Source organism: Ylistrum balloti, unplaced genomic scaffold (genome assembly GCF_031769215.1).
Source record: "Ylistrum balloti isolate Yb309-2 unplaced genomic scaffold, AGI_CSIRO_Ybal_v1 Utg369720, whole genome shotgun sequence".
NCBI lineage: Eukaryota > Metazoa > Mollusca > Bivalvia > Pectinida > Pectinidae > Ylistrum > Ylistrum balloti.
The window spans coordinates 215,444-239,538 of NW_026781940.1; the positions used below are offsets into that span (position 1 = coordinate 215,444).

A 24,095-nucleotide genomic window follows, 5' to 3' on the forward strand; every position below is an offset into this window, starting at 1 on the left:
TAGTTATGTTGCCATGGAAACAAGGTCACAGATATACTAGAAATTATACCATTGGCATTTGAACATGAAACAGATATGTTTGTCATGACATTATATGGCTTTCACAGGTGCCTGTTGAGATAGATCATATATAGAAGAAAGGAATGAGGTGACTTAATAAATGTTTTAATATCTCATTCAGAAAAAGCAATTTATTGTTAGACAAGAAGATATCCATAAGAAATGATATAACTGATTACTTGTTAAATTTTGTTTGATATCATAAAATATTCATTTTTCAAAAAAAAATAAAGAATTTTTGTGCAAGACGTATTAAATTCTACTGTTACTATGTTGAAGATATACATACATTTAGGTGTAGACTATGGACTTTTGTAGGTGTAGCTCCCGTGATAGATTTCATAAATACACATAATTGGATGTAAATTGTAACTGTGTGTCAATAAATATAGGCAACAATGTATAATGGGAATTTATGATGCAAGGTGATCATAAAAGGAAATTTAACCTGCTTGAATTTGATTGGATATAACTGATTTAGAGCAGCCTTTCGATTGGTCGATGAATGAGACTTCTTATCTTGTATTTTCTGATTGGATATTTGCTACATGAGGTTTGATGTTTGATTTTTGAATTAATTTTTGTGGATGTTTTTTCTGCATATTGTTTAAAAAACAAGTGAACTTATTTTTTAATAATGATCTGTGTTTGGAAAAATTTTGAGAGCAGATATATAGTTCTTCAGGAATGGTTGAATGTGTGGTTCATTAGCAACTTGACATAGTAAATATGAATTTTGCTCAAAAACTAATCATATCACAGTGTTGTGTGTAAGTTCTACAGTCTTAATTAAGGATCTTGTGAAATTTTTGTAAAATTCTTATTTTCAATTAACAGTAAACAAACTCACAAAAAATAGATACATTTCAATGGATAACATATTTTTTTGGAGAATTGTTTTTGAATCTTTGAAATGTAGCTATGATATGATGTAAATATAACAAGAATAAATGTATTATGTTTCTGGCAATAGTTTGAATAAACAATTTTTCTTAGATTTATTTACCCACAAAAATATTGCTGCCTTTGATGAAAAAGAATATTTAATGGGCAAAATGATATTCATTCTTTGTGGTGTTTCTGCATTTTTTTAAGAGAATGTTGCTTTTGTAAACGTTTTTTGTTGTGTGCAGTTTAAGGAGAACATGTCTGAAAATATATTTTCTATTGTTTATTATTGTTGCTGTTAAATTCCTCAGTTTTCACTGTTGAATTGAAATTTAAAAAATACTTTTAATGTATTTTTGTATATGATTTTTTAAAAGTGAAATTTAGTTTTTGATTATGGAGAGAATCAGTGGATTCATATTTTTTTGATTCCTGTTTTGTAAAATTTGACATTTTTATACAACGAAAGGATTTTTTTTATCAAAACAGTAGATTTGATTTTTTAAGTGAAATTTTTGGTAAGAAATCATTGTGATAATGTTTCGAGCATTTAGTAATCACGGACCTGTGAGTTCGCAGGGCACGGTTGTTAGTCATACCTCAATGATTTCAACTGCGGATGCATCAATAAGCACGAACAGGGCGGTTTTTTGCTCCACACACCCCGGCCCACCCCAGGCTGTTATGGGGATGTACCCTGCCCTTGGAAATAGTAACCAAAGGGCCATCAAACCTGGAAACAGTGTTGTAGTTCTTGGACCACGACTAGATGCTCCCAAACCTGTTATCGATGCTAAAACTCCACAAAATGTTTTTGTGCCTTCATATTCAAATGCTCGAAGTCCGTCCATGCTTTCCACTGCCAATCACAGTGTCCGATGTTCAACAACAGGGGTCATCACAGGTCAAGGTCAGGGGTCGTTGAGTGGATCCCATCAGCATATGTCCAGATATTGGAACATGCAAACTTACTCTAATTTTTGGAAGAGGCTCAGGTACTTGTTTTGGATTTCAAGTCTTGATGTTGTTTGTGAGAAGTCAAAGTATTGTATTGTGTTGATTTGTAAATCATCAGCTTTGATATTCCTAAAAATTGTTGTGTGTTGCTGGAGAAAATTGAGATTTTGATATAACGACATACACAAAATGTTATACTGCCAAAATCAGAAAGTTGTGACATAACAGGAGACTAAAGTACTGATAAAGATTCAAGCGGATAGCAATGTAAATTCTATGGAACTTTCTCTAAATCTAAATGGGAGGTAACAGAGGATTTGCTGAAGTGAGCAAAGTTGACTGACAAAACTCGCATATAATTGATCACTTTCCATTCTGTTCATTGCATTAGTATAACCATTCTGTTACTTTGAGCATTTACTCAGATACATTGAGCATTTTCTCTGATACTTTGAGCAATTACTCAGATACATTGAGCATTTTCTCTGATACATTGAGCATTTTCTCTGATGCTTTGAGCATTTTCTCTGATACATTGAGCATTTTCTTTGATATGTTGAGCATTTACTCTGTGCTTGTTTTTATCATAATGCAGAAAGCAGCTCCATAGAGTAAAAGTATTGTGGTAAAGTGAGAGAGAGTAAAAAAAAATAAAACAACAATATGTCTACACAATATATTTTTCGCTTGGAAAGAAGTTTCGCATTGTCGGCACTCGGTACTTACGGAATACACAAGAGAATCCCTATTCCCAGTCAGTCAGTTTGTCTATTTTAAGAACTATTGTTTTTGTTGATCTGCATAATGAAATAAGGATTTTAAATAACACTCCATTAAAATTTTTCCATTTTATGTACATTTTGAAATAACTCACAAATAAGACCAGGAACTACTGCTTTCTAGCTCTGCATATTGTGTATAATGCCTAGACCCACTGACGACACATAATGTACCCAAGGCAGAAGCCTTTCACGGTCCGCAGATCAGAACTCAGGTCTTTATCCTTCAGGTAAGGCCTGAATTTTCAAAAGTAATTTAGGACATGAATCGGTTCAGTATCGAAAATTGAGAAGAATTGGAATCAGAAAGCTTTTCATTACTACAATGACAAGGTTATCATTCCATACATCCCTGTTTTGTTTGGTTTCAAGAGGTAATTTATTTTTAGAAGGATCAGTTGAGGCATGTTGCATTCTGCAAATGTGATATCGGATACAATATTTTTGAATAATCTTCTGGGACATAGCATCAATGTATGTAGTTAACTTGTGGAAATCTAGAAGTTGATTAAGCATAGGAAATAATTAAAATTTCAAAATTATGAAAAAACCAATCGGTAAGTCCAATAGATAAAATTATAACAAAAAATACAAAAGAAAATGAAATATGGAAAAATAAAATTATTGTAGCATGCATAAATTGTTAATTATATGTATGTGAATTTAATGTAAACTAACCTCATGATTTGAAGCATTTTCAGTTAATTTCATGTTTGAATGCTGTTAAAATATGTTGAGTATTGGTCTAATGTTTCCCATCATATCTAATCATTCATATGACTGAGGTCCACCAGGTGTCGACTGATGACTGCAGTATCAAAGGATTACTAGCACCTTTCATTACAAATTTAGTACAGAATATTGACAAATAGTGAATCAAACTACATCATATTATTGACCAGCTGTTTTTTATTTTCGGGGACTAGTCAGTGATGCGAGGGGACTAATTAGGAAACAGTTTAGAAAAATCAAAGTTACCCTTATTAGTTGTTGAAATAAAGATGATACAGGGCTATTATGACTTACCTTTGACCTTTTAAGAAGTCTGATCACAAATCGGAAACATAGGACAAAATTTATATGAAATAAACATATTCCTTGAAACTCAAAAATCAAAGTTTATTTTTCGGAGTCCAAAGAAATAGATAAGTATACTAGATAGGTCTACTGAGAGCTGTTATTATACATATATATAAAGTGCAGAAAAATGATTTTGAAATCTGTTGTGTTGGTTAAAAACCTTTTTTTGATTTGATTTGCTGTTAGTCCAAATAATTTAGTGAAGAGTTGGAATAGAATGTTCCATTTTGATTAAAGTTCTTTAAATCTGTCTGGTTTTTTTTTCAGATTTTTTAAAAAATTTTAAGAAAGAGGCATTAATTAAATGACAAAGCCATTGCATGATGGGACTGTCCTTTTAAGCTCTAATCAGTTCAGATACTCTAAACGTACAAATCTTTTAGCGATGATCCTATTTTATCACACTAAAATGTGACAATGCGACTTGCAGTTTCTATGAGCTGCCTAATAGTAATCATAGTGGATGCATGAATTTATCATTGTGCTAATTTGCCAAAAAGTGATGGTTCATTGAAATATAATTGCACCAAATTTAGTCCAGATTTTTGTACTGTATAAACATATTGGACTGACTTTTTGTAAAATGTCATGTTTTCAATTTCAGTCCGGTTTAAAAAAACAATCTTGACAGAAAGATTGCTGCAATAGTTGATTTTTATCAGGTTTTAAGAAACAGTGTCATTGTTGTGTAGATATTATATACATGTAGTGGTCTGGGAATAGGAGAATATGCAGGATTATTTTGAGATTAGTCTAAAACCTTGCCAATTTGATCTGAACATTGGTACATTAAGTATAGAATATTTGACTGTTGTCCAGTGTAATTAGATATTTTATTAATGATCTGTGATTTTCTCAGCTCAAGTGTCTATGCTAACAAAATTCCTATCCTTATAAACACACCCTGTTATTGTTCTGGTCACAACTTTTACATTCTTTTCTTTGATCATATAATTCATATATATTGTAACTGTAGACTTTTTGTCATTATGTATTTTTTGGAGGAAGAGGGTGGGTGGGTGGGTTGGGGGGGGGGATATATGTGCCTTCATCCTAGATTATCATAATTGTTCAGTGTCTATGATACTTCCAGCTTTCTGTGATAATTCTGTGGTAATTTTGTTCTGTTGAATTTGAAGATGATCATATGAAGTTTTATTGAAGTGGCAAGAGAAGTTTTGTCCATTTAAGAAAAAAAAAAAATCTCTTAAGAGTTATTAAGAGATTTTTTGATCTTGAAATATTTTTTGAATTCATTTAAATTTCAGTTGTGAATTCTTCAAAGAGTTCGTATATGACATTTGGTCATGTGAATGAATCTGTTCTCCCGGTAAAACTCCCAACAATCGCTGTCACCAGATTTAGACTGCAATCAGGTTTTTAGTAATACACATGTATTAGAGATCATGCTTTAAACAGGTGACTTAAACTAATTCAAAATAACCTTTGTGCAATGGGGCCAGAAGTACCACTGGTACGTGTTTGTGATCATGTGACTGCATGTGAACATGTGTTGTGTTTCGCTGATGGAAAGACTTGTAATATGCATTAAATTCTTTCAACAGAGTTCCAGAATTAGCTGATTGGCCGGTATTTATTGTGTGTCAATTTTCTCTGGGATATCTGATTATTACTTTTTTCAATTTCACATGTGTGTATACCTACAGGGATGGTGGTGTGTTGTGTGTAACATAGAGAGTTATGTCCCTTTGTACATTGCCACACTTCAACTTTTTCTTGTTTGTAGTTTCATTGTAAATATATGATCAACTTTAGCTGTTCTTTTTATTGACATAGGGGGCCTCCTGGTGCACAACATGATGTCAGCTCCCCATATAAAAGGGGACGTCCCCAGAGCCCTCCTCAGGTTCAGCGTTCTGGGTACCCTTATGGTCAAGAACCTCAATCCCATCCACGGTTCAGTGTCGCCCCAGGATATTATCCCCATTACCAACAGGTAAGTTGGACATTCATATTGATACAAAAATTGACAAAGATGTGACCTGTATATTAAAGAATATCATGTATTTCCAGTTTTATTTTAAATATAATCCTGAATCTATTTTTGTTTTCGTGAAATTTCCGTTTTGTCTGCATGTGAACAATTGACATTTCGACTTGTCTTCTCAAACATCCCTGAACCCATTTTCTTGCAATTTTGTGGAAATGTTCCATGGCCAAAGATACACCAAAATTGTGATTAATGTGAATTATAGGCAGGCTAAAATGGGTCAAATTGATTGAAATTTCAAAAACATTCTTTTCAAGACTTATAGTAGAACCAAATACTCTTCTTGACTGAAAAGTTATAAGGCGCTTTACCAAAATGATGAATTTCAAGACCCCAGGGTCTTACATTAACCCCTGGGAAGGGGTTAAGTTTACTGTGAATTTCAATACTATAGTTTACATGGGAATATGATTTTTTTTAGCATTACTTGTTTAAGTTTCAGTTGGAAATAATTCAAACTTCAGCATTCGTATTGCATTTTTGTTAAGAAAATTATTATGACACAGCAGCAAACCCACATTTGTTGTAGAATTCAGTAACCTTAAAAGCCCTGTGGGCCTCTTGTTTTTTTTTATATCAAATTTAGATTATTTCGTCACAGTGTAATTTAGTTTTGGTGTCAGGTCAACAAATATTTGTGATTTTTCTTATCAAATCAAGATTGCCAGGGAGCCAGTACACTGCATGTGTGTATGGGGTTTCTTCAGAGGTCACTGCAGTGTACCAAGCCTGTCTATAGTCTGTTTCAGAAATCTAAAAACTTGGCCTACTTTCGAGAGGTCATAGTTCTCCCAGTGGCCTTTGTTTGCTATCCCTGTCATGCATTACACTCAAGACAGTGACCTGTTTCTAAAATCTCTGTTTGGCTAGCTTTTGTTAATGAGAGTAATAGGGTGATTATAAAATGATTCTGAACGGGAATCGCCAAGACAGAAGGATGCCAGAGTTATTGGTTCAGAATGTCAAATCTGGTTAGTTATTGGTTTAGAATGGCATGTATGGTTAGCTTTCTTAAGATATTTTGTGGGAGAAAAATGGTGTTTCATGAAGTTTGAGAAAAATGAGAATGCCTTGTTACTTTTTTTCATTTTGTACTAAAACAAATACTAGAAAGAAAATGTGAATAAAAAAAAAACAAGAAAGGAAAGTTGGGTAATAGTTTTAAAATAATTGGTAGAATTAATAGAATCTTACACAAGTATGGTGTAAGAGTTTGGCTGGTTAGAAGGAGGCATGCTGAGCCAAACTCTTACATGGGGTTGAGATATCCCAGTCCACTGAACAGAACCATGGCAGATTACTTTTCTCACATAACATAAAACGGTAAATAATTCCAAGTTGTTGGGAAACCTTATTCATCAAGTCATCATCATTTTCCCATGAAATGTGAATGAAAAGTAATTCTGTATCTACAAGTGTGGTTAACTTTTGACTTTTTTAACTGACTAGAAATTTAGATTAAGCTTTTTAAGAGGATGTGTGTTCAGTCATGATAAAAACTAGTTTTGCTAGGTTAATCCTCCCACCAACAGCCAGGGCTATTTTTGAGTCTGGTCTCCAGTAGTAGAAGATGGCTATCGCACTGAACAACATAAGAGGCTCTTCAATTTTCAATCCAGAGCACTTAGGATAGAATTATTGCTTAATGACAAAACCACTACAATAATGGATGGTTCGTTTCTTCACACTCTGAGAAATGGATTATCAAACTGAATAATGCTGGTTTTTGTACGAGGTTTCCAATTGGACAAAATTTGCAAGAAATGCATAAAAAAAATTAATGGTATCAGATGAAGAAAAGGAAAACATGTTTAATGATAAGTAGGATGAGGATGATAGGGATGCTGAGGAGGATGATGGTGACATTTAAATTTGAGACTCATGCATGACTCTGCTGTATGAAAATCTTGAAAAATAAAAAAAAATTACGTAAAAAGAAAAAGAAAACTCTGGACTGTGGAATAGTCAAACCTGCATTTATAGACGAATATCTTTAGGATGTTACTTATAATTAATTTGCCATCAAAAAGTGACACAAAAAAAAGGGGGAGGGGAACATGATTAAAGATGAGATGATTAATGGGATTTATATTTTTGGAAATTTTGAAGGAGAAAAAAAAAAGACTTTTCAACTTTGATTTGTCGCGAGATTTCTGCAATTAAAATCAGCTGTAATATTGCAGTAAACATATATAAGCCACTAGCTAGTTGTTTATGAGTTAGCAGTATTACATTAGATACAATTATTTTATCCTAAAATTTCCAGTTTATAGAAAATACATGTACAAATTCAGTTTCGATACAAATTTTATGCAGTTCAATTTTGGTGGGTTTTTTCTTTCTTTCAAAAATAGATTTTTCATAGACACGTGATTTTGTGGATAAAAATAGCTCAATAAATCTACTTATACTGATTGGACGTTAATGACATATATATGGATTTAAAGTATCTACATAACCAATAAAAATAAATCCCAAATGAAAAGTAATGACTTTACTGTGATGCGTCTGTATGGTATGTGGCTGGCCTCCCTGATGTTGTTCAGTAAGGTAAGCACCAGCTACTACAACAAGATACCTCTGTATGGTATGTGGCAGGCCTCCCATATGTTGTTCAGTAAGGTAAGCACCAGCTACCACAACAAGATACCTCTGTATGGTATGTGGCAGGCCTCCCATATGTTGTTCAGTAAGGTAAGCACCAGCTACCACAACAAGATACCTCTGTTTGGTATGTGGCAGGACTCCCATATGTTGTTCAGTAAGGTAAGCACCAGCTACTACAACTAGAATCTGCCTCAAAATGATCCTGGCTGTTTATAGGGAAATAAACCAAGCAAACATTTTATATTAATATGTACATTCATAAAATTCATAAAAAAAATTCTACCTACAGGGAAAAATTGACTGTTGTTAAGTGGTGATTAGATATTCTTATTTTACAATCATTTAATTGATTGATTGATCGGAATATCATTTCCAGATGTTCAGTTTGGAGGTAAAATTGATATTGAACTCAAAAGTTTCATGTGTGCACTTGATTCACAGTTACATGAACAAGTATGCCAATACATATGTACCACAAGGGTGTGTGCTGCATAAATTTCAGACATTTTTTAAATCAACATGTTTACAAAACAACACCGAGGAACAAAGTAATTATGAAGGCAATGACCTGAATAAATAGAATTATTATACTATGAACGCTAGTCACAGATGACCTCTATCTCACTACTAGACATTCTTTCCCTCCCCCCACCTCTTGATCAAAATAGATATGACTGTGAGCATTGTTTAGGTCAAGGCCATAACTTTCTATGTGTGTGACTGAGTTCTGACGAGGTCTGACTTATACACTGACACAGGGAAGTGGATTTACTCCTTACACTATATACCCAGCCAAGGCACTCTGGACCCCTTTAAGGGCTTGTTTTTATCAGGTACTGATCCTCCACTTCCAGCGGGGAAGTTTGTGTTTGATGGAAATACACCTATGATACTCTCTTTTATAGTCTCATTCATGTAAACAGTGTTATGTAGTATACTATAATCTGTTTCAGAAAAGTGTTATTTATTTATTTCTTGCTCTATTTTTCTCATGTGATATTCATATGTTGTATCAATATTTTTGGACGAATTTAAGGGTTGAATTTTGAGATTATGAAAAATTATTAAAGATACTATTTATTTCATTTTGTGTAATTTTGACCAAGGACCATGATTTTCTTTCTTGGCAGTTTGAGTTTTTAACTTTACTGAACTTTTCACTCATGTGTATCTTATAAATAAACTGTGTAGTCAACATCTTAATTCAATAATCAAACCTTATTTGACATTGTGTCAAATACTAATTAATCATTGAATGTTTGACATGTCCCATGTCAGTACTATTTATCAAAATAAGTAGAAATTTGTCCCTGAGTTAGCTAACCTGGTTCGAAGGACTGATGAGCTTATACCATGTCTCTGTGTCTGTTGTCTTGCTGGTGTTTGTTATCCAACAACTTTTTACTAGAAATGCACATGAACGACTGAACGAATATTGAACAGATTTGGTCAGAGGCATAAGTTTCTTCTGTTGTAGAAATGATTGGATTTTACTCAAATTAGGTCTGAAGCATTCTTGTGGGAATGGGAGTCAATTTTAGACAATGGGTCTCGACCAACTTGGGGTGGGAGGGGCAGGGCACAAAACAGGAAATAAAGCAAATTCTTTAAAATCCATGAGGGTGTAGACCCAATGCTGTACTTCTCACAGTGGTGGTTGTTTAAAATCCATGAGGGTGTAGACCCAATGCTGTACATCTCACAGTGGTTGTTTAAAATCCATGAGGGTATAGACCCAATGCTGTACTTCTCACAGTGGTGGTGGTGTAAATTCCATGAGGGTGTAGACCCAATGCTGTAATTCTCACAGTGGTGGTGGTGTAAAATCCATGAGGGTATAGACCCAATGCTGTACTTCTCACAGTGGTGGTTGTTTAAAATCCATGAGGGTATAGACCCAATGCTGTACTTCTCACAGTGGTTGTTTAAAATCCATGAGGGTATAGACCCAATGCGGTACTTCTCACAGTGGTGGTGGTGTAAAATCCATGAGGGTATAGACCCAATGCTGTACTTCTCACAGTGGTGGTGGTGTAAAATCCATGAGGGTGTAGACCCAATGTCATACTTCTCACAGTGGTTTTGGTGTGGGTTCTGTTATCCCTTACTTGGATACCTCCAGGTATGCTGAGCGATTGAAAAGTAGTGGGAACTAAAAGATAAAAATCCTTCTTTAAAATCCTTTTTCTTGTGTAGGAATAGCAAGATTCTGTCTATTTGGTCTGATGATTAATGGTTTGGTTGACTCCTTTTTGGACAGAGGGTTGGGCTACAATAAGAAAATAAGTTGTGTTTTGTGTTTGGATATTTTGAATCCATTTTCATTTAGTTTTGATGAAGCAATTACAGCCAAGCAAAGCCAGGAGAGTGTTACAGGCCCTACACATTTATCTTTGCTATTGAATTTGAGAAAAGAATTAAAACTCAACTAATTTTCACATGTTACAGTATGATGGCAGTACCTACTGACACACTGACCACATAGAGACACATGAACATAGCAAATGCTATTTGACGCAATATAAAATAATCGGACGAGAAAAATTGCCTGCCTAAAGCTGAAACATGTCAGCAACCAGCTTCAGAATAACGTCGAATATACTAATAGGAAATCCAGAGGAGTTTCTCCTTTTTTTTCTCTCCCTCAAAAATACAAAAAATGAAATATCTTGATTGTAAATGTGTTTGTTGTCCCTATATGGCTTTCTTCTGCCTGTTGTATCTGAAGGGTAGAATGGTTTATGAAACGTCTTAAGCCAGTAAATATTGACAAATTACGGAAATGCATATTGGACTATGTAATTAGAGTATAAGGAAATGCAAGAATACTTCATGGCCGGTAATGATGACATAATTAATGGAGCTATTTTAAGCCATTTTTTCACAAGAATTTTCTTCAAAAGACATTGTGGCTTTTGTTAGTAATTTTCTTTGTCTTTAACCTCTGTACTTAATGAAGCACAGGGTATTGACAGAAGTTTAGATTATTTTGTTTCTACTGATGGTGTGTCTTAGCCTAAAAATTCTCAATATGCTACAGGGCGATCAACAGTCACAGGACCGTTACAGAGAAGCAGAGTATTTACATATCAGACGACGCCCATCCCTGCTGCCAGACTACCACGGGAGTCATGCTGCAGCCAATATAGAGCGACTGGAGAGATACAGGTAGGTATGGAAACCAAGCTGCAACCATGGAGCATGGAGAGATACAGGTAGGTATGGAAACCAAGCTGAAACCATGGAGCATGGAGAGATACAGGTAGGTATGGAAACCAAGCTGAAACCATGGAGCATGGAGAGGTACAGGTAGGTATGGAAACCAAGCTGAAACCATGGAGCATGGAGAGATACAGGTAGGTATTGAAACCAAGCTGATACCATGGAGAATGGAGAGATACAGGTAGGTATGGAAACCATGCTGAAACCATGGAGAATGGAAAGATACAGGTAGGTATGGAAACCAAGCTGATACCATGGAGAGATACAGGTAGGTATGGAAACCAAGCTGAAACCATGGAGAGATACAGGTGGATATGGAAACAAAGCTGAAACCATGGAGCATGGAGAGATACAGGTGGGTATGGAAACCAGACTGAAACCATGAGCATGGAGAGATACAGGTAGGTCTGGAAACCAAGCTGATACCATGAGCATGGAGAGATACAGGTAGGTATGGAAACCAAGCTGATACCATGAGCATGGCGAGATACAGGTAGGTATGGAAACCAAGCTGAAACCATGAAGAGATACAGGTGGGTATGGAAACCAAGCTGAAACCATGGAGCATGGAGAGATACAGGTGGGTATGGAAACCAGACTGAAACCATGAGCATGGAGAGATACAGGTAGGTTTGGAAACCAAGCTGATACCATGAGCATGGAGAGATACAGGTAGGTATGGAAACCAAGCTGAAACCATATGCACGGAGAGATACAGATAGGTTTTGAAATCTGCTGAAAGCGGTATTTAGAAATATAGTTAGGTATGGAAGCCATGCTGAAACCAGGGAGCATGGCGAGATACAGGTAGGTATGGAAACCAAGCTGAAACCATGAATAGATACAGGTGGGTATGGAAACCAAGCTGAAACCATGAAGCACGGAGAGATACAGGTAGGTTTGGAAATTCTGCTGAAAGCGGTATTTAGAAATATAGTTAGGTATGGAAACCATGCTGAAGTCATGGAGCACGGAGAGATACAGGTAGGTATGGAAACCAGACTGAAACCATGAGCACAGAGAGATACAGGTAGGTTTAGAAACCAAGTGAGACCAGCATTGTAACATAACTGACTGTTAAGGCCAGTTGGCTGCTTATGAAAGTGTCTTGTGTACCAGATATCTCAAGAATCCCTATAGAAATTTTGATTATCCTCAACACAGTAGATGTATTACGACATCAGGTTTTACATTTAACTAGATTTTCAAATTCATAGATCAAGGTTAAGATTGAAAAGGTCATACTTGGTCATTTTTGAAAAAAAAAATTTTTTAATGATTATCACATGAAGCCCCTCAACAGATTTAATTTCTATTCATAACCTCAATAAGACCCCAGTGCTAACTCATTTTTTTTAATCTACAAATGCTAATATGATGAAGTTTTTGTGTAAATTTAGATAAATTTTCATCTTAATCCTCCATTTTCTAAACATTGAATTTATTCTCAGCACAGAATTGTTTTCAATGTTGGGAAAAATGAAAAAATAAAACAAAAAAGTTGATCCCATATCAGTAGGGAAAAGGATGATACACAGTAATCTATTGTAATCCTAGGACAATGTTTATAAATACCAGGTTTGTAGGACAGATGAGTGGCTGATGTAGTAAGTAGGTCAAGTGGTAGATTATGTGAAGTTACACTGAATGTGTACACATTATACATGTTGTGTTTGGATGATGGAGGTAAGCTTGTTAAAGTCAAAACTTTGAAATATAGATATGCAGGTTTTTTTTCTCTCTAATTTATTTCTTTTTTCACCCTTTTAATTTTTTTCATTTTGAATAGGACCTTTTTGTCTCATTTTGGAAATTGAATAATTTGGAATCAGATTTTTAAGAGTAAGTCACAAATTTTGGGAAATATACAAAAAAATACGAAGGAGAGGTGTACTTCCCCATAACTCAATAAATTTTGTAATTTGTATATTGAGATATTTAGATTGGTGTCATTTTGTTATGTCATGTTTGATTTACCAATGAGGACGGGTAAGACCTGATTTACCAATGAGGAAGGGTAAGAAATGATTTACCAATGTGGACGGGTAAGAAATGATTTACCAATGAGGAAGGGTAAGAAATGATTTACCAATGAGGAAGGGTAAGAAATGATTTACCAATGAGGAAGGGTAAGAAATGATTTACCAATGAGGAAGGGTCAGAAATGATTTACCAATGAGGAAGGGTAAGAAATGATTTACCAATGAGGAAGGGTAAGAAATGATTTACCAATGAGGAAGGGTAAGAAATGATTTACCAATGAGGAAGGGTCAGAAATGATTTACCAATGAGGAAGGGTCAGAAATGATTTACCAATGAGGAAGGATAAGAAATGATTTACCAATGAGGAAGGATAAGAAATGATTTACCAATGAGGAAGGGTCAGAAATGATTTACCAATGAGGAAGGATAAGAAATGATTTACCAATGAGGACAGGTAAGAAATGATTTACCAATGAGGAAGGGTAAGAAATGATTTACCAATGAGGAAGGGTAAGAAATGATTTACCAATGAGGAAGGATAAGAAACAATCAAGAGAAACAGTCCATCATACATATCAAAAATATAGCATATATTGCAATTAACACATTAATCCTGGCTTTACTAATTTTTAATGTTTCTACTTTGTGGTTGATTAAGAGTACATTCAGGTTTCTGTTTTATCTATCAATTAATTAATTAATTAATATATATTAAGTAATTGGCCTGAATAGACCATGTAGATGTGATATGTAGCCTTAACATGTGGAATTCATAACACAAATGCAGTTGTATATATTTACTGTTGATAGACGAGGGGCTGCCGACGTTTTGCCATATGGACAGGAAAATATGGGTAACCTTCAGGCCCAAGCCCAAGCACAAGCCCAGGCCCAAGCTCAAGCCCAGGTTCAGGTCCAGGTGCCAGTGGGAGAGCCTGGACCAAGTCCTGGTCAGTCTCAGCACTCGCACCCTGGACCTCAGATGCCAAAGAGACCACGTTTGGCTATAGACCGACCAGAGCTACAGCAACCTCTTCATATTGATGTCAAAAAGGTCAGTAATGGCACACGTTGGTTTTAAGTATCAAAAATATTGAAAGAGATGTCAGTATTATTGGCCGGTGTGGAAATGTTTAAATCTACAACCTTAATACACTGTACTTATCCTCAAATAAGCCCACTCCCCGACTGTGAAAGTTTACTATTAAAGTTTCAGGAGACTTATTTTTGAACCAGCTTCAGCTCACAATTTTAGATTTGATCATTATGCAAAAATAAAGAAGGGAATTTTTTGCAGATAAGTAACACCCTGGCTGGTAGTTTGTGTAAAAGGGTAAAGAGTTTACTGGTAGTTTGTGTAAAAGGGTAAAAAGTTTACTGGTAGTTTGTGTAAAAGGGTAAAAAGTTTACTGGTAGTTTGTGTAAAAGGGTAAAAAGTTTACTGGTAGTTTGTGTAAAAGGGTAAAAAGTTTACCAATGGTAGTTTGTTTAAAAGGGTAAAAAGTTTACTGGTAGTTTGTGTAAAAGGGTAAAAAGTTTACTGGTATATTGTGTACAAAGGGTAAAAAGTTTACTGGTAGTTTGTGTAAAAGGGTAAAAAGTTTACTTAATATTATGTAAAAGGGTAAAAAGTTTACTGGTAGTTTGTGTAAAAGGGTAAAAAGTTTACTGGTAGTTTGTGTAAAAGGGTAAAAAGTTTACTGGTAGTTTGTGTGGGAGAAAAGGGTAAAAAGTTTACTGGTAGTTTGTGTAAAAGGGTAAAAAGTTTACTGGTAGTTTGTGTAAAAGCGGTGTGGAAATGTTTAAATCTACAACCTTAAAAGTTTACTCCCCGGTGAAAGTTTACTATTAAAGTTTGACTTATTTTTAACCAAGATTTGGCAAAAATAAAAAGTTTAACACCCTGGCTGGTAGTTTGTGTAAAAGGGTAAAAAGTTTACTGGTAGTTTGTGTAAAAGGGTAAAATGTTTACTGGTAGTTTGTGTAAAAGGGTAAAAAGTTTACTGGTAGTTTGTGTAAAAGGGTAAAAAGTTTACTGGTAGTTTGTGTAAAAGGGTAAAAAGTTTACTGGTAGTTTGTGTAAAAGGGTAAAAAGTTCACTGGTAGTTTATGTAAAAGGGTAAAAAGTTTACTGGTAGTGTGTGTAAAAGGGTAAAAAGTTTAGTGAAGTAAATTAGTTCATCTTTTCGTTTTATACTACTTCATACACAACATCAAATGCATAAGTCCTTCCTGTTATAACAATTGATATGTTTCTTGTTGGGAAAATGCTCTTTGTTGTTTTAGTGTAATATCTTACCTTCTTTTAAGGTTAAACATATTAAATGTGTGTTAATGTGAAGAATTTTTAAAGTCCATGGTAGATGTTTCGTCAGAGTAAATTGTATCATTGTCCTGTAATAAGCCCACCTCTGTGGAGTTTAAGTTGAAGTTAAATTAATCATTGACTTGTAATCCCAGCTATTGAATAGGAGTTAACTGTATCTTTGTCTCTTTCTAATCTCACCTCTTGAATTGAGTTGGTGTTAAGATGTAAATCTTCCTGAGTCAGAGTAAAGATGTTGGTGTACGTGGTTTGTTTACGGAAAAATACATGTATGATCTATAGAAATTGATCTCCACACAGTAAGTTTCAAAAAGGCATAATCTAGACTTTTGTGGAGTTCTCTTACATATTAAAAAGATGTATACAATAAGAAAGGTATGTTTGTGTTTTTTTAACAGGAGCCAACATACAACCCCCAAGTTGAGGCGATATCCCCAACACTGCCAGCCGATGAGAGTAACAGCCGCTCATCTAAAGATGAGCTGTTACAGGCCATTAGTCGTGTAGACAGGGAGATCTCTAAAGTGGAACAACAGATATTGAAACTGCAGAAAAAGCAGGTACTGACTAGGGTAAAAAATTGTCTAGATAGAGAAAAAACGGGTACTGACTAGGGTAAAAAATTAGTCTAGATAGTGAAAAAACCAGTACAGACCAGGGTAAAAGATTGACTAGATACAGAAAAAACCGGTACAGACCAGGGTAAAAGATTGACTAGATACAGAAAAAACCGGTACAGACCAGAGTAAAAGATCGACTAGATAGAGAAAAAACCGGTACAGACCAGGGTAAAAGATTGACTAGATACAGAAAAAACCGGTACAGACCAGAGTAAAAGATCGACTAGATAGAGAAAAAACCGGTACAGACCAGGGTAAAAGATTGACTAGATAGAGAAAAAATGAGTACCGACAGGCAGATACAGAGCATACAGAAAAAGCCGGTACAGACCAGGGTACAGACAGATACAGAGCATACAGAATAAACAGGTACAGACAGATACAGAGCGTACAGAATAAACAGGTACAGGCAGATACAGAGCGTTCAGAATAAACAGGTACAGACAGATACAGAGCATACAGAATAAACAGGTACAGGCAGATACATAGCATACAGAATAAATAGGTACAGACAGATACAGAGCGTACAGAATAAACAGGTACAGACAGATACAGAGCATACAGAATAAACAGGTACAGACAGATACATAGCATACAGAATAAACAGGTACAGACAGATACATAGCATACAGAATAAACAGGTACAGGCAGATACAGAGCATACAGAATAAACAGGTACAGACAGATACATAGCATACAGAATAAATAGGTACAGGCAGATACAGAGCATACAGAATAAACAGGTACAGACAGATACATAGCATACAGAATAAATAGGTACAGACAGATACAGAGCATACAGAATAAGTAGCAGTTGTCAACTCTGAATTATGTAGTTGAAGAAAACACAAAAGAAAAAGAAATATTGATCATTTGTAAAAGTTTGAGGCAGAAACTGCAGTAAAAAATTTTCATCACAAAAGAAATAGTCATCTCTCAACGTAGAGGAAAAAGAATACATAACATACACATCTTAACGATCACATTGATCAGTTGTTAGATCACCCTGATAAAATTTATACATAAGTTATCTGCAAGAATGGAATACTTACATATTTCTTTGTATTACTTCATTTTCCCTTTTATGTGTGTCCTTTTTTGGGTTTGTAAGATTAGGGTGTTATCTGATATCAAGCCATTGTGATTGTTAGTATGTGTTGCTATTGTCTGTCCTATTCTGGCCCATAGTAATACTGCAATGTAATTTGTTTTTTTCAGCATCAGATTGAAGAAGAAACATCTAAACCTCCAAGGGAGAAATCAGAGGCTCCAGAAATATCTTCTTCTGAAACGAAACACCAAAGCATTGCACAAATAATCTACGCTGAAAATAGGGTAATGTATTCAGACCATAGTTTGTAACAATAAGGAAAATGAGTCACTGATAACATGTTTGATTTAAATTTAATTTCAGTATATTTTTATTGTATCAAAAATATACAATAGGGATCACACACAAGTTTTTCAACTTTTATCAAGCCCTCTCCTAAAAATACAATTAAACACCTAGATATTTACACTAGATGACATAAATCTATTTGTATAAGGAGAGTAAAAATGTGAAGGTCTCCTTTATTCTCATTAAGATTCCTCTATGCCATATTTTTGACTTATCACAGTTCATAGTTCTTGCCTTGGTTTGTTTTCTCCTAATATCTGATGTAAATGTAGGTGACAAATTGACATGCCTTGCGGAATTGGCACATGTCAACATGTGTCGACAGTAGGTCTCGGCACTCGGAGTGGTCAACCAACAGAAACAGGCGTGTTTTTACGTTGTTATATATAGTCTTGATTGTACATGTCACCTGCGGTTCCAATACTTGTACTGTTATTTATGAATTACAGTGTGATTTATAAAACAATGTACAGTAGCAATGTGAAAAGTATAGTACTTAACTGTTATTTGTATATTTGGAAAAAAAAATGTTAAATTTACGGTAGTTTTTTTTGTGTACAAACATGATTTTATACCTTTAAAGGAAATGATACTCAAAGCAGAAATACACACTGAAATTCATAGTTTGTTTTCTGGATATTTCATAGAAAAAGGCAGAAGAAGCACATTCATTGTTTAGTAAACTTGGACCAAAGATTGAGCTGGTAAGTATACCTCATCACAATTGTTTACAGTAAACTATCCTTTTATCAAATTTATAAAAAAAATATACTTTACATTCTCGAGGAGAATACACAATTATTTTGTTGTAGATAGTCATCCCCTCCCAACCCCACTCGAAAAAAAAAAAAAAAAAAAAACTGAGGGGGAAAGAGTACTGCAAGAACCAGCTAGAAAGTGTACACTAGTGTCTTTAAAAAGTTTTATAACTTTTTAACTTATCAATAAAATTTTCTGCATTATGTTTGTTTCAAAACTTTCTGATTTAATGTGCTAAAAGTTCCATTTCATCAACTGAAAAAAATTGCTTTTGTTACAGCCCCTGTACAATCAGCCATCAGATACTTTAGTGTATCATGAGAACAAAAGAAAGTAAGTAGACATTGTACAAATCCTTATCGGAGAACATCTCAAAATATTCTCTTGAAGTTGTGTATTATAATTTTTTGGAAGCTTTACAAACTTTGTGATCAATTGTCAAATTTTTTCAAATGATTAATTCATCAATTTTGCATTTGAATGAAAATGTAAAGATAGTCATATTTTATTCCTTTCACTGAAATATGCAAAATGCAGTGTTTATTTCTTTAAAATGTCAAGCTGTCTTCAGTTTATTTTGTGTTCAATTAATTTGCAGGTCTGTTGTAAATCTCGGTAACAACACCTGTATGGTACTTAATTTCATATTGCAAGTTGATTGACGATACACAGGCTTACTCTTAAAATGTTAACTTTAACCAGATGTAACCCTGGTAAAATACTAGCCGTAATATACCACTTGGCTAGGGAGAACTTCTCTTTAGCTTGATTGGTTGGACGTCAGACTAGTAACTCAGGGGACCCGGGTTCGATTCCTAGTGGAAACATTGAAATAAAAAATGACCTCTGTTACACAGGGATAGTTGTTTAACCAGGATTAGTGATAGAAAATGATAAATGACTTGTTATACATATATAAGGCAAACACATCAAGCATTGATTGAATTGTAGATTGTGATTGAATTGATTTATGAAAACGACATTAAGGTATTTACTTTTCAGTTTTACAATGTCTGCTGTTGATTTCCTTTTTTTTTTCTAAACCTGGAATACTTATTCAATTGTTTGTTTTTCTAGACATGCTCTTTTCAAGAGTCGACTTATACTGCACTTCAAGAAGCGACACCAAGCTCGCAGGATCAGGGTATGCTTTCACTGATATGTATATTTACACTAAATTTGAGGTCATTTACATGGTAAAATCAGCTGTTTATAAAAACATTTTCAGTAAGTTTTAAATCTATTTCAGTATCAGAGGTTAAATGTTGAATAGTAAGTTTTCCTGAAAATGTTTTAGAATTTCTGTATTAAATCAATATTTGGATTTGTATTACCTTGATGGGTTCATGTTTCTCATCTTTTACCTGAAGGACTTCAGCCTGTAGTTGAACATTTTTTCTCTGTTTTTACCTGAAGGAACGTTACCTGACAGACAGATATGATCAGCTGATGCAGGTATGGCTGAAAAAGATGGAACGGGTGGAAAACAATGCTAAACGCAAGTAAGTACAGTAGTCCCTTCCCTCTAATTAAAAACAGTAGCTGTAATGATTATCAGGTGCCCTGTCATAGATGTAAAGTCAAAAGGATTTAGAGACTGGCTTGAACAAACTATCAAGACTTGTGTTGATACTCAGCCTGTAACTGACCTTTATTTATTTATTCAATTGGTTTTATTATGTCAACTATTACAGACTTACGACCTTTCAGCGAATTACTTGACTAGTCTTACATGTAGTCAGTTTTTATATGACTTAGTCAAGTTTGACAATGCTATGGAATACTGATGAAGTCTGTCTGTCCTTTGGTTTGTTTATGTCTTTTGATGTGTCATTAGAAAGACTAAAAAGATCCTATCAGGGCTTTTTAAAAAAATTCTGGGTTAAAGTGTACCCTGAGAGTAATTTTATATTTAGATATAATGTTAAGAATACCGTAAAAATAATAATAATGAAAACCCCGTCAAAATCCGTCGCCCCAGTGTCGAGTTATTAAAGCTCAAAGTTGTCGATTTTCACCTGTCCGCCCAGACCTTATCAGCCGAATCGTCATTTCCGCGGAATCGAGGCTCTTCTACTCGTGACGTCATAAGTTCAACAGAAATGGCAGTCAACATGACTGACAGTGACAACGACACGGCAACTGAGAGCGATTTGAGCATGAGTTTTGAGGAGTCTGATCATGGTGTGAATGATATGTCTGAAGACGGAATCCAGCCCTACCGATTTGAACTGGAATTACAAGACGATGTATCCAGTGAGGAGGAAAATGACCCTTCGAAAAGTGACGATCGCTTGGGCAACATAGATTGGCACGTACTTCACTGGGTCTCACCAGTAGTCGTGAAAGTAGTCGAACAGTGAATCGTTGTTTCAAAGAAACAAAATAAAACTGGGTGTGTTTTTGGACTAATTTTACTATCTTCAAGTCTCGATCAACAATTTCTGACGTCAGGAAATCGCGTTTGTGCAAGACTATGCATACATTCACGAGGTGACGGGAATTTTCTTACCGAAGAAGTTTCGTCCGAGGGGAATTTTTCTTTCCAGGGAATTTTCGTAGCACTATGGATATATATAGATAGGGTGTCAACAACCAATTATAACACCCTCCGCTGTGTTAATAATAAAAATTTGATGTTTTAGAAGTTTAAACAATTATTTGACTGGTTTTTATCCTAGCACTGGTACGCGTCTGTTGTTAGCCGACAGGCGTGTCGCCTCACAGGTGTCACAATTGTTTTTTCCATCCACAGAGGTACTAATTACCTAACCTGGCACAGGTGTGATTATGAGTTTAGATGACATCTCTACACTGTGAACTGTGTTTTCAAATCAAGATTGGTGATCTTATTGTTATTTTTACGATCGCAAAATTAATAACTAAACAACATCGTCTGCTGGAAGATCTAAAAACCAAATACACCTTATACAAACAACATACACACATAACCTATTCTATGAATTCTAATAATTCTATTCTATACTGTATAATAGTAGTATGAAAATTCTCGGGGTGAAAATTCCCGTGACCCATTCACGACTAGGCCTTCTCCGAGTATTAGGCGTTCACGATTACGAAGGAATAATATTCCTATGACCGCCCAAGTCATAGGCTAGCCTATCAATTTAAAATGTTTAGTAGTAGAATTAATAACAAAATATCAACCTAAGAAATATACTTTTATTTAATCAACAATCAGTTTTATTTATCGACGTCATGCATTGACACCCCATCCGTGTTAGTGTTAGGACAACCATACACACTGCTTCCCTCCTCGATAGGAAGCCATTTTAGCGGATTTAAGCGCTAATTCACCGACCCCTCGTTCACTACCTTAGATATTGCGAAGATGTGAAGTACTTTCACGTAAATAAACAAAGAAATTACCACGGAAAATCCCAAAATAGCTCACAATCACATGTAGCACAGTAAAGACAATATGGCTGCATGAACAAAAGCGTTGATCTTATGACGTCACAGGTTTGGGTGCCCGAAAACGAGGTCAACACCTCTCAGCCAAAGGTGTGTTTTTCAGAAAAGTCGCAATTTCTCAGTAACGGAACATTCCATGGCAATCGCGTTTTCGGCATAGTGTATTTTATGTGCAGAACTATTTTTCAAGGTCAACATAGCTGACCTCTCAGGGTACACTTAAAGAATAGAAAGATATTCTCTGATACAAATAGAGAAAAAAAATTCTGTTTTGAAAAATAGTTTTTCTTAGTAAGGTAATCCAGTGCTAGAGATGGACTGAATTACATTGAAATATCATCCATAAAATCATACTATTTAGTTGATTTCACATTTTTACTTTACAAAAAATGATTATTTTGAAATCTTTTTCATTTGCAGGGCCAAAGACGCAAAGATGAGGGAATATTATGAGAAAATTTTCCCAGAAATTAAAAAGTCCCGCGAAGACAAGGAGAGATTTTCCAGGTGTGTTTTTCTGTGTCAACCAGTCATTTTGGGATTCAGAGATAAATTCTTGGGTTCAGATTTAAAAGAAAGCAAATTTAATTTTGATCTTTTTGAATATACTGGGGTCTATCATTCTCATAGAGGTTTTCACTATAAATGGTTCTGATGGTTTGATGCAGGGCTGGTACAAGAAGTGGAAATATTGGCCCGTACGCCCGCAGTGAGGCAGAGTTTGAACAAATTGTTGATGGACTGCATGAACAAGAGGTATGTTGTGTTGTGAGATCCCAGCTGAGGTCTGCCATGAGATTTGAAAAAAAAAGATGCATTAATCTGATGTGACCAGTGCTGAATTAATTTTACAAAAAGTACACAAAAATGGCTGCATTTTCAGATGTTCGTTGATTTTGAAGTTAGTTTTGATATTGTGCTTACAGAATACAAGAGATATAACTGTAGTCGGTGTCATAGATATATTTGTATAAGCTGTGATACAGCCTTAACTCAATTTTAAAAATGTTGATTAAAGGCTTCTCTATAGAAGACATTAGGTCTCTATAGACCTTATTGTCAGTCCAGGCTAAGAAGGATATCGGTTCTGTCTTCTGACTGAGACTACCTACTCTGTACTGTTCAGCTGAAAATGAGTTAGTGGTAGGTACTGACTGGCCAGTTGTGAGACCTGGCAGGGTGTCATTTTATCATTTCCAAATTATGACATTAAAGTGCCATGGCACTTACACAGGATCAAAGTATCCATGGATACAGTCTTCTTATGACATATGCTGTTCTGAGGATGTCAAACAAACAAACAAACAAGCAAATGAAAACAAACAAACCAATGAACGACTGACTTATGACTATACTATAAACTTTTGTTTTCTTTCTTTGTTTACTAGGAGGATGACAAGAAGATGCGTAGCTACGCAGTCATCCCACCCATGATGCTGGATGCACGTCAAAGGAGTCTGCGTTACCTTAATAACAATGGACTGATCTTGGACGCTATGGAGGAGTGTAAGGAGCGTTCTAACATCAATGTGTGGACGCCCCAGGAGAAACAGATCTTTAAGGAGAAATATCTACAGCATCCTAAAAATTTCACCGTCATACAACAGTACTTAGAGCGCAAGGTAGACAAAAATCTTGTTATATTGCATATTTTGTAAATGCATCAATAGTCTTGAGATGTTCAAATGATTTTTGGAAATTGTGTGAGTTATGTGGAGAAAAATTGTTAGTCTGTTATTAAATGAAGTAAAATTTAGGAAGAATGTAACTAAAAAAAAAGGCATTATCTTGCTGAATAAAGTAAGATAAAGAAAATAAATTTTGTGAAGAAAAAAAAAAGGTATCATCTAGTTAAATAAATGAAATTGTGGGCAAAAATAGGTTGAGCTGGAAAAGGTGATATAATTACTTTTGACCACAAACAAATTCCTTCCCTGAGTGAAAATTTTCAGTCATATTTTGTATGTGA

The 24,095-nt window shown here is 34.9% G+C and overlaps 1 protein-coding gene across 1 annotated transcript in view; it reads left to right on the plus strand.

Annotated features, from left to right (window-relative positions):
* Positions 1 to 1,632: 1,632 nt before the first annotated feature.
* Positions 1,633 to 24,095, plus strand: part of LOC132565372 (uncharacterized) — a 48,348-nt gene continuing 25,885 nt past the window's right edge. The window contains exons 1-13 of the mRNA XM_060230010.1: positions 1,633 to 1,943; positions 5,562 to 5,721; positions 11,423 to 11,550; positions 14,398 to 14,641; positions 16,312 to 16,473; positions 17,752 to 17,868; positions 18,580 to 18,636; positions 18,972 to 19,024; positions 19,769 to 19,835; positions 20,108 to 20,193; positions 22,547 to 22,633; positions 22,795 to 22,882; positions 23,515 to 23,748. Coding sequence (XP_060085993.1) covers positions 1,633 to 1,943; positions 5,562 to 5,721; positions 11,423 to 11,550; positions 14,398 to 14,641; positions 16,312 to 16,473; positions 17,752 to 17,868; positions 18,580 to 18,636; positions 18,972 to 19,024; positions 19,769 to 19,835; positions 20,108 to 20,193; positions 22,547 to 22,633; positions 22,795 to 22,882; positions 23,515 to 23,748 — 1,794 coding nt within the window. The remainder of the gene's footprint in view (positions 1,944 to 5,561; positions 5,722 to 11,422; positions 11,551 to 14,397; positions 14,642 to 16,311; positions 16,474 to 17,751; positions 17,869 to 18,579; positions 18,637 to 18,971; positions 19,025 to 19,768; positions 19,836 to 20,107; positions 20,194 to 22,546; positions 22,634 to 22,794; positions 22,883 to 23,514; positions 23,749 to 24,095) is intronic.